Here is a 17,508-nt window from a genome sequence, read left to right as displayed (position 1 = left end):
TTTTTGTCTCAGTACAACTTGGGCTAACTTCACTGTGACTCCATTGCTTGTAAATGTGATCGTTTTAGATCATAAACATTCATGCTTGGTGTGTTGTGTGTAAAATTTGCTCATCCTGACATCATTGAAACTGTAAACTAGGCACTACTCAGCACTTTCAGTGGTTTGAAACAGAAGCAATGCGATGAAGGGTTGCTCGATTGAGTAATCCTGGATGACTAGCTAATGCGCTGTTTGAAAAATGCTATTCTGCATGTCGCCAATAAGTCATTGCATGTAAAGCACACTCATTGGCTAAAATGAATGTTAATGTTTCACATATACTCTTAACCCCTACATTTACACAGGGATGAATTAATGTGATCCAATATGGTAAGTGACTTTTCTTGACATATTTTATAATATATTAATGGTTGGAGTTGTATACAGTGTAGTTGTTGTAGCTCTCAATAAAATGTACCAGGATAGAGCTCCGTTAAACTTCTGTAAGGGGCACTAGAGACCCATTTTTTGTAATTGTCTACTTTTCGATGTGTGTGCAAAGTTTGGTGAGTTTTCGTGCATGTTTAGGCCCTCAAAATGCGATTCATTTCAGGGAATCATAATAACAATAATAATAATAATTTCTACATGAACAATGGGGGCCTCACAGGGCACGAATAATTAACGTATTGTTAGACTGTTAATCTTTATGACAGTGTCACTCAAAAGTTGATCTTTGTAAAGGAAGACTTTTTGATGACAACTCTCATACTGGATCTCATTAGATTTTGCAGGTGTACCCAATGGTGATTGTGTAAATATCACTGTAAAACGATTTTTTTTTAGTGGCTTGCTTTATTAAATTTCTTGTTAAGTCCTTTCATCTTCTTCCTGTCATCTTTATTCATGTACGTATGCTTGCCTGTGAAACCGCAATTATATGCGCGTCCCAGTCAAATGAGCAGAGATTTGCTCTGCATAAAATGACATGTCACATTTCCGCTGGCAAACGAGGAGCGAGGCGGCCCGGGATAAACAGAGAAGAAGGAGAGGCGGCGGCAGATTCCACGCCACATGGGTGAGAGGGGAGACAGAGGGAAGAGAGCAAAAGGGGGCGGCGGGGTGAGAGGGAGGGGGGCGGACGCACAGGAAGCACATTTGTATGCATTTCCTCTCATAACAGGAAGAGGCCAGTGGCTTCCCCTTCACAATGGCTTCGCTTCTGCTTCCCACCTCCCGCCTGCTTCCCTGGGGGAGGCATAGGAGGAGTGGAGAGACAGGCACCTAAAACTACTTGTTAGCAAACCAAACATGGCGCGCACCCCCCCCCCCACCACCACCCCCACACACACACACATCCATGTCAGTCGGTTTTAGTTTTGTCCTGAGACAAACACTTCTTCCATTGTCAGGGGCCAGGCAGGAAGACACTGGCTTACGCAAAAGGAATACAAGGAGTGCAGGACCTGCTTCTGAACTCTGCTTCACAGCCAAGGAAACAGTTAAGGGGGCTACCCTGACAAAAGGTGCTTTGTCCCTCCTATAATATATGCTGTGCTCTTCGCTCTCTTCAAAACGCCACTTATCGTCATTTTCAATGCAAGAGGCACTAGATAGGAGATGTTTTTCCCTTTCATTCAAAGTCTGCATCAAGATGCGCTGAATGAGGCACCCATGTTGAGTATTTAAAAGCTAACGCGTGCATTATGGCAAATCTTGAAATACTGCAGAAATATTCTTGAAAAAGTTTGAAATTATAATACCACGCAGCAAGATAATGGCTGGGTAAGTTCCTCCTGTCAATATTCTTGTTGATGTTGAAAAGCCACAAATGGAAAAAAACGAAAAAAGTCGCATTACGAGAGCCCAAGCTAGTAACCATCACGACAAAAATATCTTGTCATTTGCTGTAAACATTTACCAGCGCCATAGCTGAAATGCATTTTGAATTCTATACAGACCAGTTTTCCACATCTGCTGCAAGAACGTGAGATTAATTATAATACTCACACATTCAACTTCATATCAAACCACCGCTCAGGAATAAGGTGTGACTGGGGAAAATGAAGCACAGGGAAGAAGACGTACAGTAAAAGAGGCGAAAAAGTTGAGCAGTCCAAAGAGGAGCAAAACAATGAGGTGAGATCTTGGTGAGCACTTTACAGGTGAGGTCATGCGGTGCCGAGCAGATGACAGAGCCAAGGTGACACTCACAAAAGGGAAGGTGGTAGGTGAGAATGAGGGAAATAAAGAGGTGACGAGGAGATACCCTGCGGGCCTCATTATTTCCCTGCTGTTAATTTCACCGGCACTTGTTCTCACCCTGGCACCACTGATTGGATTAAGGCTTTGTCATAGGAACAAACAATTTTTTTTCCACACGCCCAAAAGCATCACTTTGCGTCTTCCATGTGTTGTTTGGGGGTTGAAAGCTGGGAGATGGAGTTATTTCACTTCCTGACACTGATGACCTGCTCCATCTTTAACCTTTGGCCTTGCATCCTCCTTGGAACCCTAATGTCTCCATCCCAACACACACACAGACACAACGACACACACATGAATGTACAAACAAGTCGCCCTGAATTTAGCCCTCCAAGCACACTGGAGAGGCAACACTAATTAAGGCCAATTGCAGTAAATGACTTGCTCCCCAGACTAGCTCTACAGAGATAGATGGTGCTGTTTATACTTTGTACATCCACCAACAACAACATTAGAACGATTCAATATAAGATTCTGCCTTTACAAAAATATTCCGATTTGATTGACACCGTCAGAGAGGTTTTAACATTCTTGTGGCTGCAGGGACAGAGCGAGACAGAGCTGTTTTCAAACATTTTTCACGTTCTTCTTTTTTTTTTTCCTCTTTTTTTTTTTTTTTTTTTTTTAACTCGACACGGCCAGAAAACTTGTTACTGTTCTTGTATTGGATATAAGTAATTTGGCAAGTGGTCACAATGTTGGCCGGTCGTTTTTACAAGCCGGCTCCTTAACGAACGAATTAAATTCACCATCGTTCAAAGTGTCGAATTGAATTATTTGCAATGTGTCAAATCTACACACACCTGTGCCTGTATATTGCATGCGTGCGTCTGCTTTTCGTATGCAGTCCATGAGGGATTCTTTTATGTGCCTGAGGCAGGGAGAGGGTCTGAGTGTTCAGGGGGCTCCGAGCCAGGCCTCACACACTGCTGTCCACTGTCCAGAGCTTTGGGCAGCCAGTCAACAACAGGGAGGCCTGGCCCTTCTGCCATGGCCCTGGGGAAGTGTTTGGGGGGCCTGGGGTGGCAACTCAAAGTGGCCGCCCAGGGAGATACGGGCCCTGTGCCCATAGCCGTGCTCCCTCTGCCGCAGTGCGAGTAGGGAAGCGCTGTAGGTGGCATGGTGGTGATGACATCCAAGCAGATATTTTTTTGCCCCTACATCATAAGGTCGGAGCATAAAGGTGCAAAGAGTCAGAGGGGAAATGTTCAATTAGGAGTCTTTGACATGTGTGCTGTGCTGCGTACGGCTTTCAGAATCCCGTGCACTTATACATGACCGTATAATGTGCAAGTACAGTATTTCTCCATATTCCGTGACACTTATCTCCCTGTACATTTTAGAGTTCGTTTTAAGATTTTATTTGTCTTGAAATGGTCTCGCCCCGCCTTACCTCTCTGAGCTCCTCCACCCACACATACATGCCCTCTCTTGTCCATCTTTAAAACTCTCTTAAAAAACACTTTTATTCTTTTGCTCTCGACTCAGCATGAGACTCTGCATTGTTTCATTGTGTTTACTATTTGTATGTTATTAATTTATTGCTTTGTGTTTTTATTCGTCGGATTTTTGTCTTTATGTACGGCACCCTGTATTCTCTATAAATTAAGTTGAGTGGGTTGAGTTATCTTCATAAGAATCACAGAAGTGCTGGAGCACACTCAGCTTGACTCTGGGCAACAGGCAGTGCACCTCCATTTCTCAGGGGTTCAAAAGTCTTTGGAATAGGGACTCAAAAGGTACAATCCATTCTCTCATTCTAAAGACTGCAATTGATATCAAGTATGTTGTCCAAATATTTGATTGATTGATTGCACCCTGTGAAATTTAAATGGAATTAAATTGATCTTCATGAATGAGACCCGTTCCTTTTAAATGACTGAAAAGAATGAAAGTATGTGAATATTGTGAAGTTGAAAGCAGCTCTATATAAACTCTTCTTGAGTTTATTTGGCTTGGGTAAGGGGTGGCGTTTTCTCAAAAAGGAAGTGAAAATATGCAAAATTCAACTTCTGTTTTTTTTCCCCTTTTAAGAAGAAGGTTGGAGTTTCTGGTCTGTCTTGTGATGCTGTCTAACGCAGTGATGTCATTCATGCATACCATATATAGGAATACACTAAACACAATGTGCTCCACTGATCATGTGACGCATCCGGCACGATTTCATGACATCATTTAATCACGCCTTATTTATCATTTTGGAGATCCAAACAACTAAATCCAGTGGTTTATTGACTCTCCTTTCCCTGAACCCTTTCTCCTCTGCCTCTCAGTTTCTCTCTCCCCCTGTAAGTAAAGCCCGGATATCTCAGGCATCGATTCCCCTCAGGTGTCCTTCCTGTCTCCCTCTTTCCCTCCTTATCCTCAGGAGCCGGATGGCCTGGTGCATGAGGCGGGCTCAGTCTAAGGTGAGAGAAGGGCTGAGATAACAGCGAGAAGGAAGCCAGGGTGCTGCTGCAACACGATAGCTCAAGTCCTCGTTGGGAACTCAGTGACCTCTCTCGCTGCTTCGGTCGCTCGATGACGATGACAAAGTGACGCTCCTCGCTGCTTCGCCACCTTTTCCAAAGAGTGGATGCTGTGTCACAACCAGCGGAATTACTAGAAGTGTCTTTTTTTTTTTTTTTTATCTCAGGTGCACCCACTTTCTCATAGCCATGTGTTAGTTGGAATCACATTCATAGAGACAAGTCATGACGCAGGTCAAAAGGACACCTCCAGCATTGACGAATAGATTCCACGAGCCATTTTATTTTTACACAGAGTGACTCTTCAGATGACTGAGATACAGAGAAGAACGGAAGAAAGCGTTACTGTGTCAGACTTATGTCGGAGAATTAAGAAAGGCTTGAAGCTGGTCAGAATGTGTGTGTTTTTGACCTGTGATCCAGGGGCCACGCTAGATGCGTATGGATCCAATTTGGAATGTCGGAAAGCTGAAAAAGTGTCAGTGGTCAGTTGGAGCACAGGAAGTGATCGATTGAGTGCCTCGAGGGCAGTGAGGAAGGAGTGCTCTCTTTGCCTTTTTTTTTTCCTTTTTTACAACTGCGGACCTTAGAGTGGGCATGAGTCACAGAGTGTCCAATTTTTCAAAAATTGAATGCTGAGGCTTCTGCAACAATTTATAGAGCTTAATTGTGTTGCTGGCTTAAAAATATAAAGAGTGTTGGGAACACCGAGACATTATACGTACCCAAAGTGAAAATGGAAAAAAACATATAGGGTTGGTCTTCCATCTAAAACAGATTACGTCGGTGGGAGTTTTCTTTGTTCATTGATGTTGGAACTGTGAGCACTGATGGCTTACAATCCTTGTTGTCGTTCATCCCAAAGGTGCTGAATGGGGCTGAGGTAAAATTTTGACACATCAAGCTCATCCAGGCATACTGTACCTTCATGGAACTCTCTTTGTGCATTGGGTTTCCCAAATGTTCAAAGAAAGTTGGAACCACGCAATTGCCCAAAATGTCTAAAGGTGGCATCTCACTGAGCGGCGAATGCTAATTTGTGAAGGTAGCTAACGTTGCATTTGAAAACTTGTCTGGTGAATGTTGGCGAGAATCACGGGTCACCCCTGTCATTAGCGACATTTAGCAACTTTAAGCTGTTTGCGAATGTGTTAGCGAATGGAAGATGGCGACTACTAGCGACTATTTGGGACAGCATTGCGAAGATTACCTAGTATTTGCTACTCCTTTGCGACTGTTTGGGAAGCTCTGGGACCTTTTGCCAACTCCTGGAATAGCAGGCGAATCTATGGACTCAACCCAATGAAAAGATGCGCAAACTCGAGCCTCATCAGAGGTTGAGGAAGAGGAGTTCATCTGGGAGTTCTTCCTCGTCCACAGCCTCCCCAAAAAGGGGTCATTCCCTTCCTTTGTGCCTTGTTTCCTCTTGCCCGACATGATGTTGATGGCTGCAATGCGTTTCTTTAATAATTGTATGCTGTTATCTGAATTTGACCAGTCAGATGCAAAAAGTGCATCGCCACCCAATAGTTGGAAATTATATTGGGGAATTACAATTAACTAGCTAAGAACGCATTCATTTTGCTTATTTTTCCGCATGAAAAAAAATGTACTTCTTTCATTAGATAATGAAAATGTCATTACCTTAGGTACATGTTCTATCGATATCGCCATAGTCAACATCCATATCGCAAGTTTTTCCAATATCGTGCAGCCCTTATCATGAGCGAACGTTTGCAACATTTTACACACTCAGGCGAAACCCCAAATTTGCTACGATCGCCAGCATTCGCCGCTCAGTGAGTTACGGGCTTAAGAGGAAGAATAAAGAATAAGGTGAGGTGCAAATAAGGTAACAAGTGCAGTCTTGATCGATAAACCAATTGGTCAATGTGTTTGGATTAGCCCTGCAGAGCAGCGTCGTTTCCGCAAGCAGCACCCTCACTTCCACCCTGCATTCATTCAGTAATATTCTGCTGGCAGTGAACTGAACAGGATGGTGTGCGAGGGCCGCTACAGTTTAATGCAGGCCACCGCGCTCCATGTGGGCACTGACATGCAGAATGGGATTGAAGCCTTGAGAATATTGTCACCGGAACCACCTTTTACCACTCCCAGGATGCCTCAACACCGGCTGGTGAAGTGAGGGAAACAAGCCTTGTCATTATAAACCAGGAACACTTCACCCCCAAAGCAATAACTCTGCTCTGCTGGCATGCACTCCCTTGTCCCCGCATTTCATATTGCTCAGACTCCCGAAAGATTTTCATTGTTGAGAGTTGTGTTTGGGGGTATAGGGTGCCCCCCCAACCCCCACTCTTTCCACTCCCCCCCCCACCCCACCCTCACACTCATCCATCCTCCCATTCCCCAGAGACATACCTGTCTGTTGCGTTCATCCATAATCCGCGTGATCTGAATCTTTTTCCTCCCCATCGTCCCCGTCGCTTTCTGTCTCTCCTCGTCCCAAAGAACTTTATGCTTGCTTTCTCTCTTTTCGTCTTCCCTCTTCTTTCTTTGCTCTTCCTCTTGTTTCTCTTCCTCTCTTTCTTTCTTTCTCACTCTCTCACCGGCTTTCTATTTGTTCCAATCAACTCAAAGATTCCAGCATCTGTACCTGCAAGAAAGCGAGAGAACAGAAGGAGGGGGGGGGGGAGAGGATGAGCATTAAATGAAATGAAATATGGCAAAATACTGAGAGGAATGGAAAAAAATATATAAAAGTGGCATCATGGCAGCCACTAGGGAGGGCGAAGAAAGACAAAGAATCTGTCAACAATGTTGTGAGAGTGGCTGTGTTTTTCACTGTCGATATCATGCAAATCAGTTTTTGTTTCTTTTGGTCTCTCTCTCTCCCGGCGCAGACTATGAGAGGAGACAGCGCTGTCAGGATCTCGCCTCGTTCACAGAGAGTTTGACAGTGTTTTGGAAGTGCCGCTAACTTAAACGCTCTAATCACTAGCACTGTAACATTACCTCCAGACTGAGCAAAGCTTTTTACTTCCTCCTGTAAAACTTCACTGTATCGACAGTCAAACTAGCACCCGGCTTTACCCCACTTCCACTTTTGCTCCATCGTCTCCAAAATGTGAGGTGAAGGAATTCCAGACATATAGCACTTACGCTGCTCCAGTTGAAGGCTATCCCGGTTGATCCCGGGTGAACGGTGAACCTAGTTTGGGCATTTGATATTGAGTTTTTTTTTTTTTTTTTAAACTACACAAACATTTCATTGGGATGGGAGAATGGAATCGATTGTACCTCTGTCCCATGTGCTGGTTAAACCATGTACCGATTGCCCGGGAATAAGGTATTGAGTGATTGTTAATCCCATGCCAGCAGCGCTGAAGTCATTTTTAATGAACCGCTAAACTATATCAATGGCGCAGCTGAAGGAATTCAAATGGGGAATTTGAACTGTGCTTTGTCCCATTCTGGTTCAACAAAAGACATAAAAGGTCAAATAAGACAAATGCTGAATATTTGAAATGTCTGGGATGCGTTTTTTGAGGTAGCATTCAAACAAAATTCTATCTTGAATTTTCAATCTGAGTATTCTGCGTGGACTGTGTTCTTGGTCAAAAGCTGCCGAGCTGGACTTTGTTTTGCGCGCGCTCCAAAAAGTTTGCGTGTGTGTGCATGTGTGTGTTCTTTATTTGAGCGTGGCTAAGCCCGAGCTTCCGCGCATCTCTCTGGAGGTGCTTAAGTAGGCCAACCCAATCTATCTAAGGGAGGAGCACAAGAACTGTTGTTGTGTTTTCTTTTGACAGTAGAGGTGATAACGTCCCTCGTTATGCAAATGAGCATCCCATTATTTAAGCTCAGTGCAATGCAGGGAAGCTGTCAGTGCCATCACACAAAAATAAAAAAATAAAAATCCGCCATCTACCCGGCCTTTTTTCTCCATCTTCTCTTTCTTCTCTCCTTTCTGAACCAGATTTCCGGCACCTGGCAGCACGAGCATCAGACATTGATGTGGAAGACGACACCGCTTCACCAAAAGACATGACAGTCTCTCTCTATCACTCTTTCTCTCTTCTCTCATGCACCCTTGCTCTCTTCCTCGCTCTTCTCACATTCTCTCCTTTGCGCACACATGAACGCACACACACACACTGTACTGCACTTCCTTTACCCCCCTCTCCTCTTTTCTCCTCATCTCCCCCTAACCCGAATCCATGTATTTATTGAGTAACATGCATGAGAAAGCAGAAGAATGCTTTAAACCCCTGAGGTGAACACAGCACACGGCTACGCACTTGACCTCTTTTTTCCCCCACTAGTAGGACATTGATAATGAAAGTATGCAATAGGGACATCCACCAAGTTGTTACGCGCAACAGAACGGTTTGTGGTGTTGCAGAACTATATGCCATCATACTGAGCTTTGTTTATGATAAGGGCTCACTGGTGGAGATAAACAGGTAATCAAAAACATTAAAGTGCAAATCACAAGTACAACAATTATAGGGGGGTGTAAAACTGACACCTGTCAGAGATAAAATAAAATAAAATCAAGCAAAAGACATTTGTTAAAAAAAAATTTCATTTGTTCCAAATATTATTTTTTTGCACCACACCCTGAGAAAATGTTGTCCTGTCCTGTGAAAAACACTTATGTCCAATTTTGGATTTTTTTTTAAATGTCTGTAACGCGGAACCGCCACTCAAGTGAAGATACGAAAATTGAAAAAAATGGACACAAGTGTTTTTCACATGACAGTGACGATATATAATATGTTGCCACACTCCTTCACACCAAAGCAAAGTTTACATCCCTGGTTGGGAACACCTGCAGTAGAACATGCAAATGTACCTAATCAAGTGTCCTGCAAGTAGAGTTCAGTGTGAGGATGCATGCAGCATACCCACACTTGGATTAAAAGTATTGATTTCAGGATTAAATGTTCTACATATTAATATTAGTATGAGGGAGTAAAGAATGTGGGGAAATAAAAAAAAATACATTAATTAATTAAACAATACTTGACATATATGTAAATTATCTGATTGTCTGGAAACCTCAAACAGGAGGAAAGGGATGTAAATGCAAAGCATGCTTGGCAGTTGGGGAAATAATAAGATCTAAAATAATTCTGTCACTTCTGAGGAGGCTATCCAGAACATTTTTGTGCAAACATGCCCATCCTTAAAGACAGAAAAAAAAAACAAAGCAATGCCCTCTGGAAAAAAACAAAGAGGGATGTTGTCAGACAAACTGGGATTACATGCCAACTAAGACGCTTGGCACAAGAAAGCCAGACAAGCGTATCAATCAAGCCAGCAGCGTACCTCAATCACAGGCTGACAGCATCATCCCCTCCCAACCTTTGTAGTCAACACAAGCCAGCTCGGGCAGGGCTCCAAAAAGCCAGGGGTTACTTCAATGATCCCTGCCTCCTGGCCTCTACCACCTCCTCCTCGATCCTCCCAAAGCACTCGTGAGCAGAGCTCAACCTCTCAATGTCAACACCCGCTGGGGCAACACCTTAGGCCTTACGTAACATTAAGACAAAGCCCGTGTCCTGAACATTTAATCCCTGCTTTTGGCTCCCAGTGCAGCACTCCCCGAGGAGAAGCCGTGTGAGCGCTCCCCTTCAATCCCAACCACCACCTCCTCCTCTCATCCCTTCGCACTTTCAACACCTTTACCGCCTCCTACACATCACCGCAAGCTCCCCTACCCCTCTTCCTCTTACCTGCCCCCGTCCCATATGAATGCCAGCCCGCTCCTGGATATGCGCACCCATCGCATCTCCTCCTCCGCCTCCCCCTGTGGTGATGGAGCATCAGTTAACAGATTACCAAGTGAATCGCTCAATCCAATTTGGCCTGGTGAAGCCAGGGTGGCGATATGGAGGGAAACAAGCGCCGCTTAGTGAGCGGGGTCACATGGCGCACGGCAGTAATCCCCTGGGGGAATTTTTCACAAGGGACCTCTGACCTTGGGAGGGCAGGTGAGGTGAGCACAGGGTGCAATAAATAGACCTCAGAAGGAAGTCCACCCAAGCATATTTTTTTAAGAATATGTTCCCAGCAGGCCCACTAGTTGAAACCCAGCATTCTGATTAATATTGTGTTTGCTGAATATGAGTTAGCAACAAAATACACCAGTTTTTTAAACATCTCCGAGGGTGGCCATTTTGTCAATTCTCTCAACGGAAAATGTCACAGAATGCTCAGGGCTCTGGTAACATCCAATCATGGCACAGCTTCAGAAACCTGGTGAGCTGTGATTGGTCGTTATCTGAGCCCTGAGCAACTGTGGTGTCATTTTTAGTTGTGACAAAATGGCCGCCCTCAGAGATGGCTAAAAACTGGTGGATTTTGTTGCTTAACTCATATTCCACAGGAATGAAAGGATCTCGGTGGGCGCCTGCCTGCTAATGTTGAAGTATAAGAGACGCCATGAAGGCAGAAGGACAACAGTTGCTCCTCTGCTTGTTTAATATCATGGCTCTGTGGGCTTGGAGCTGGACAGGTGACAATGGATGGAGAGAGTAACACGCAGATACATACATACAAGAAGGAAATAGAGTGAGGCAAAAAGAGGGATCTTTTGAACAGCCACCAGGCCTCTCCAGGGGGAGGGGAAGCGCTGTAGCCATGACCCTCCCATCTGTTAAGCAGACGGACAGAAAGAGCAAACCAGAGAGAGAGATGAAGGTTGGGGGAGGATGGGAGTATTGGAGAGGGAGATTCAGCACATAGATCTAATGAGCGCTCTCTCTCCCGGCGTCTCCGAAGTGGGAGCTGAGAGGACGATGAGAACACGAACACTCCTGTGTGCACCACAAGGCTCGATTCTAGGTCACCTCTCTCCCAAGCGTTTAGTCGCTAAAAACTAATACACAGCACCCAGTGCTTTTTCACATTCTAATAGACACTCTGTTAATATGGCCGAGTTTGGGCTTGTGCGCTTTGCTGAAGCGCTCATGAGCAACATCACTGTGGTGCACCATTGTTGGTTTGGTTAAGTTAAGTTGTGTTAAAGGGGTGAGTTTGAGCTAAAAAAAAAAAAATATATATATATATATATATATATCACTTTTCGTCATTCATGTACGGCAACATTGAAAATCTTGCCAACAGTTTTAAAACTGCAAACTCTCTTTTTAACTACCGGTATATTATGTTTAACATGAACTATTTACTCAACTGCAAAACTTACAAGGAAGAAGAACATAAGTTCCAATAAGACACGTTACAGAATCATCCACAGATTTATTATCTGCATTCAGAGAAAGAGACGCTTTTGCATCGTGCCACATGTCCAGAAATCTGCTGAGGTGGGTAATATTGAATTCTGATTCTCTACATGTTACAGTGTATAGCAGTTTGGGGAAGGTGATTTATCATGACAGGATTGGTGATGTTTTTCTAAGAAACCCCACCTCAGCAGGATGGTCTCGGGCTCACCATACTGTACATCTGCAACACATTTGGTAATAGTATGTGTCCTGAAATATACACGCATATGTCTATATAAATATATATACATATCTGTTTATATTGCCAGTATCCCCTTATTCTCTGAGGAAATGTGGTTACAAGGATTTGAAATAACATATTCCGCGACAGTAAGTAAACCTTTTAGGAGGTGTATGGTACATTAAATAAACGTGCTCTCTTTTTAAATAAACTCTCATTTCCTTGAAGAGGAGGGCAAAGAAAAAAGTACTTTTATATCGTTTTCCAAATACAATCTGAATGTCTCTTCTCGCAAGATCTTTTCTGCTAAACATTCTCATTTTTCTTTTACGGGTTTCTTCTTTGTGTGTCTGTTGTATATCTTGTCTGTCAGTTTACATATGGATTTTGTTGTAGCACACGTGCGTACATTTTGGAGTAGGAATAAGCGGTGCACTTGGCACACGTGGTGCCTCGAAGGACTGATGGAGACGCACCAGCAGGAATGAGAGGATCCAGCAAGTCAATGGCCACGCAGCATAGGAGAGAGGAGGAAAAACGTGTATCGGGGCTCTTTGTGCCTCTAATGTCATTAGCGGCGGTGACTCGTCTATGTGGGACATTGCGTTTGCAGTCTGTCACAGCGAGATAGGTAGGGTGACGAATGGCTAGCGCTACTACTTCTACCTCCTCCATTTTCCCTAATGTCTATATCTTCTCCGAGTGACCTGAAGCTGGGTGGTAGCCCACGTGTAGGTGGGCCTCTGTGGCTTTGAATTGCTACAGATATTAGGGCTAATTTAGCATGTTAGCGGCTAAAGAGATTAGCAACATGTACACCCGGGGATTAGCGTGATAGCGGCGGATCATCTTATAATGTGTTCATTCTCCTCAGTGAAGGTTTGAGCTAAACCTGAATTTGAATGTTTGTGTGTGTCTGTGTGTGTGTAGGGGTGTTCTTATATGTGTGTCGTAAAATATTGGAATATATTCTTGCTTGTCTCTTTCTATTAGCTCATGATCTATTCTGATCATTAGCAAGACAGCAACGGTTTCATGCGTATCCTATTGTCAATCTACATGTACCCTAGAAGTCAGACATCTGTCTATTGAAAATTACTTTTATTTACATAATGCTACACTCCTAACTGGGACTGACAGCATGGAAAAAAGAAGACCCTCAGAAGTGTCTGCTTAAGTGCTGAACTCTCGTCGACACCTGAAGCAATTTTTCAACTTAGGCATGAAATGTAATTGATGGTCATCCTAATGAGACTCTTCCAGCAATGTTTCACTTCTTGTGCCTCATTCTGTCAAGCCCAAGAGGGTCTTAGAGGCCAGAAAGACAGGAAAGATCATGGAAGGATGTGACATCAGCACCCAAAGACAATCAAAGCTGCTTCCTTTCCTCAATCTCTTCAAACCAAAACTTAAAAGACATGTACGCTTCCCCACATGAGGTACAGAAGCAGTACAGCTTTGTGGATGCGGATTACCAGACCTCATGTTGACTTCCCCATACACTTTATTTTAAGTCATTTGCTAAAAATATTTCCATGAAGCAACTGCTTACTATTGTGAAAACACTATCATGGAACCACGATGCAAATGCTAAGCAATTGTGTTTCTTTTTCCGACTGGCCATAAATAGAACACTTACAAGGAAGTATGATATCAAAAAGAACGGAGCCGACGTAGTTGGAGCCGCCCGTATGGAGAGTGACACAAGATGAGATCACAGCATGTGAACTAACAATTAGTTAGAATCATGTACTAGAAAAATTAGTATTCTAACAGCAGGGTGGGGAACCTACAGCATATGTTTCATATGTGGCCGGAAAGAGCCTTTAGAAAAAACTCAAACACATGTAACCCACAAATGCTAACAATGCTAAGAAATGTTTCTCTTCTGCATCGTAGCTTTTCAGCAAAATATACTGTACTGTATATTGCAAACTTAGTTATCTCAATTTTAAACTGAGCGTGAAACACAATGTAGTCACTATTTTTTCAATAGGAATAGGCATGCTCCACCCTCCTAGCCTTTTGGCAAGCTTTAATTGGCTGCCCGTGCAAGTGAATGCATTTCTGGTTGCTTGGATATTTAAGGGCCGAGTGTAGACGTGGAGTTTGGAAATGTGAGCCTTCATGTGGGCAGCTGTTCATCTCACTCAGCAGCAACAAACAGTAGGTGACCAGAGCCACCATGTAGACAGGTAGTCATCCGTCAGAGGCAACACCGAGACAGGTGAGAGCCATCTTCCCATATAGCCTAGTGCTGACTTCCCCAAGGACGTGGTGACTTGACACAATGCGTTGGCCCCCTCTCTGAAAGCAGGCCAAGGGCTGTAAAAGCCACAGCTGCTGGACCAAAGGCAGCCGAGCCAGAGGACACACACGTGGAAGTGAGGGGGGGGGGGACATGGATTCAAACGTAAAATAATCAACATAATGCGTCTATTCTCATGGGAATAAGAGAAGAATAACATATTGCGGAGGTTAATTGAAATAGCCTTGTTGTCTTCATCAGAAGACACCGTCTGTTTTAACAAACCTAGAAATGCATGTTGTATACCAGGGGTCCCCTAACACCAGGACGTCGACTGGTACCGGGGCTGCAAAGAATGAATGAACAATAAATATTTCCTTGGTCAAGAGTCTAAGAGACATTTCATTTTGTAAATCACATGCATCCACCTGTGCTTCTGTCAAAACTCGGTCACACGATACAGGGTAAGCAGACAAGCTAGCCAAAATGAGTAAAATACAAACACGTTTGTAGAGCTTCTTCAAAAAGTGGAACAGGCCAAATAATGAGATAGAAGAGCCTATAACTTCCAAGAAAAAGAAAGCTGCATTAAAAATGCAATATTGGGAATCCTACTTAAGGTAGGGTTTTATTGCTTGTTGACTCGCACGCACCAAACCTGCTAATATGCGTCTGGCAAATGAGGCAACGGAGCCATCAAAATTGCTTCGGCACAAGGAGTGCAAGCACTTGGCATTACAAGACACACATTTTGAGCTAAAATTAACCCAAGATGGGCCCGACCCATGGATGACAAACTAGCGCAGGGCTCCCACTCATTACAACAACTACATTTAGCGTCATGGTGAAATGTCTATTAAATCATTTGTTTGACTTTAGGTGGAATTGGTCAGTGGCGCAAAAAAGGTTGGGGACTGATGCTGTGAAATGTATTCAGGCAACAATCAACTAATAATAAGCTTAGCTCACACTTCGCATGGTGTTGAAGCTATGATAAGACAAGGCGATGCTCACTAATGTAATGCTCATGTAGCTTTTAACTTTCTTGAGGACAAGAGAACATTTTGTTTTGGAAACTGTGTTGTGATTTGCATGCCAGGCCAGTAGTTAGCAACGTCTTTGTAATGTAAGGAAACAATATGCACACCAAAAGCTTGTCCTTGTTGCTCTCGTTCTAAACGTGTTTTTAAATACTTTTCTAAAAACGTTTCTAATGTGTTTTAAGGCTACAAAAGGCTGTTATCATGTAAACCAAATCTTTTTTTGAAATCAGTGTTGCAAGTGCTACAGGCTGACGGACTAATTTGAACTCTAGCAGTATGACCACGGTTTCTTTCCCTCTTCCTCTCTTTCTTTCACTCCCCCCTTCCTGTCATTGTGAGGTCATTTACTCATGTTCTAAGTCACCTCCTCAAATCAATACTCGACTGCTCCCAAAAGCCGAGTTTGAAGACATGGGCTCCAGCACCCACACACACACACTCACGTACAGTACGCAGGCATTAACTCCCTACTTGTCTATTGTGTATATAAAACAATATAACGAACAACAAACTAATGCAGTTAGCCCTCGGCGAGACAAGCCAACACCCCCTGCCCCCACAAGAACAGCCACGAGTCATGTCACTTACGACACAAAGCACTAACATATTCAACCAATTACGTTCTCTTCCCACTAAGACAATGTCTTTGTCGTCTTCAGTGGGGAAAAGTAAGTCAATGAGAGTGTTAGAGGTGAGCGCCGCACAGGCGCATTATGAAGACCTGAGGCCGTGACCCCCTCTTCTAATACCCCACCTCTTCAACCGAGCACCGAATCAACACCAGACGCGGCGGTTGAGGGTGATGATTTCATCACACCCCCAGCCCTGACTCCTCCTGGCTGCCACAGTCTTCTAATCACCCTAATTAAAAGCTTTGTTCATTTAGAAATCTCTGATGACAATTTGTTTCACCCCCCCCCCCTACAGCAGTGGTAGCTGTGAAGAGAGGAGAATTAAATTTGATCTTCTGACAGCAATTATTAAATGCTCCCTCCTGGCCTCAATTAAGGCCCGCAGGCTAATGCTAACACGGCTAACCCTCATGCAGCCACGAGGTGCACTTCCCTTTATCCATCAGAGGCTTCATTTCGGCACCTTTTTCCACAGGAGGGCATGTGTGCTGCCTCCAAGGAAAGACACACATGCTTTCGGGCAGTGGTCTAGTTTGCATCGTGGTTAATGGGCAGGGTAAGATGAACAAGGATTTCCCTTTTTGGGTATTTGTGGTAAGTAAGTCAGTAAGTTGGCAATGGTAGGTCTACTGGGAAGTTTCCCCCCTTACTTACTTCATCATCAAGTTTGGCCTCTACAATAACAAGAAATTAGAATTGTCCAAATCCGACCACGTGATCGGCCAATCACGTAATTTTCAGTTGGTCGGAATCGGGTGTTTGATCATATTTTTAAATGTATTTAATTTTTAAAGGTCTACAGAGACATAATAACACTGAGGTACAAATATATTGCTAAATTGAACAGCAATAGCTTCGGTTTATATTACACAATGTCACATTTCATTTTGGTGTTGTGAAAAAGACCACACACACTAATGTTGGTATTCTGCAAAAATGCTTGTTTATTCGAGCTACCACTATTTAAAGCGGAAGTCAACCCAAACATTTTTTTCAAGAATATGTTCTGTTCTAGGCCCACTAGTTGAAACACGGCATTCTGATTAATATTGTGTTTGTGGAATATTAGTTACGCAGCAAAATCCACTCCTTTTTAGCCATCTCAGGAGGCAGCCATTTTGTCACTTCTGTCGACTGAAAATGACATCAGAGATGCTCAGAGCTCAGGTAACGACTAATCATAGCTCAGCTTCAGAAAACAGGTGAGCCATGATTGGTTGTTACCTGAGCCCTGAACAACTGTGATGTCATTTTCTGTCCACAGAAGTGACAAAATGGCCATCCAGAGATGAATAAAAACGGGTGGATTAACTCTTATTCCACAAACGCAATAGCCTATTTATCAGAATGCCTTGTTTCAACTAGTGGGTTTGCACAGAACATATTCTTGAAAAAAATATGTGTGGGTTGACTTCTTCTTTAAGAGTGGCTGTATAGCA

The 17,508-nt window shown here is 43.6% G+C and overlaps 1 protein-coding gene across 8 annotated transcripts in view; it reads right to left on the bottom strand.

Moving 5' to 3' along the window:
* The window catches only part of mef2cb (myocyte enhancer factor 2cb), a 67,743-nt gene that overhangs the window by 36,814 nt on the left and 13,421 nt on the right, over nucleotides 1–17,508 (bottom strand). For all 8 annotated transcript variants that reach the window (XM_086030833.1, XM_086030837.1, XM_086030835.1 and 5 more), the window contains exon 2: nucleotides 7,098–7,332. In XM_086030833.1, the coding sequence (XP_085886959.1) occupies nucleotides 7,098–7,151 (54 nt within the window). In that variant the 5' untranslated portion in view covers nucleotides 7,152–7,332. The remainder of the gene's footprint in view (nucleotides 1–7,097; nucleotides 7,333–17,508) is intronic.

Source organism: Filicampus tigris, chromosome 5 (assembly GCF_054856515.1).
Source record: "Filicampus tigris isolate MCC_2025a chromosome 5, RoL_Ftig_1.0, whole genome shotgun sequence".
Classification (NCBI taxonomy): domain Eukaryota; kingdom Metazoa; phylum Chordata; class Actinopteri; order Syngnathiformes; family Syngnathidae; genus Filicampus; species Filicampus tigris.
This window is presented reverse-complemented; position numbering and strand designations above follow the sequence as displayed.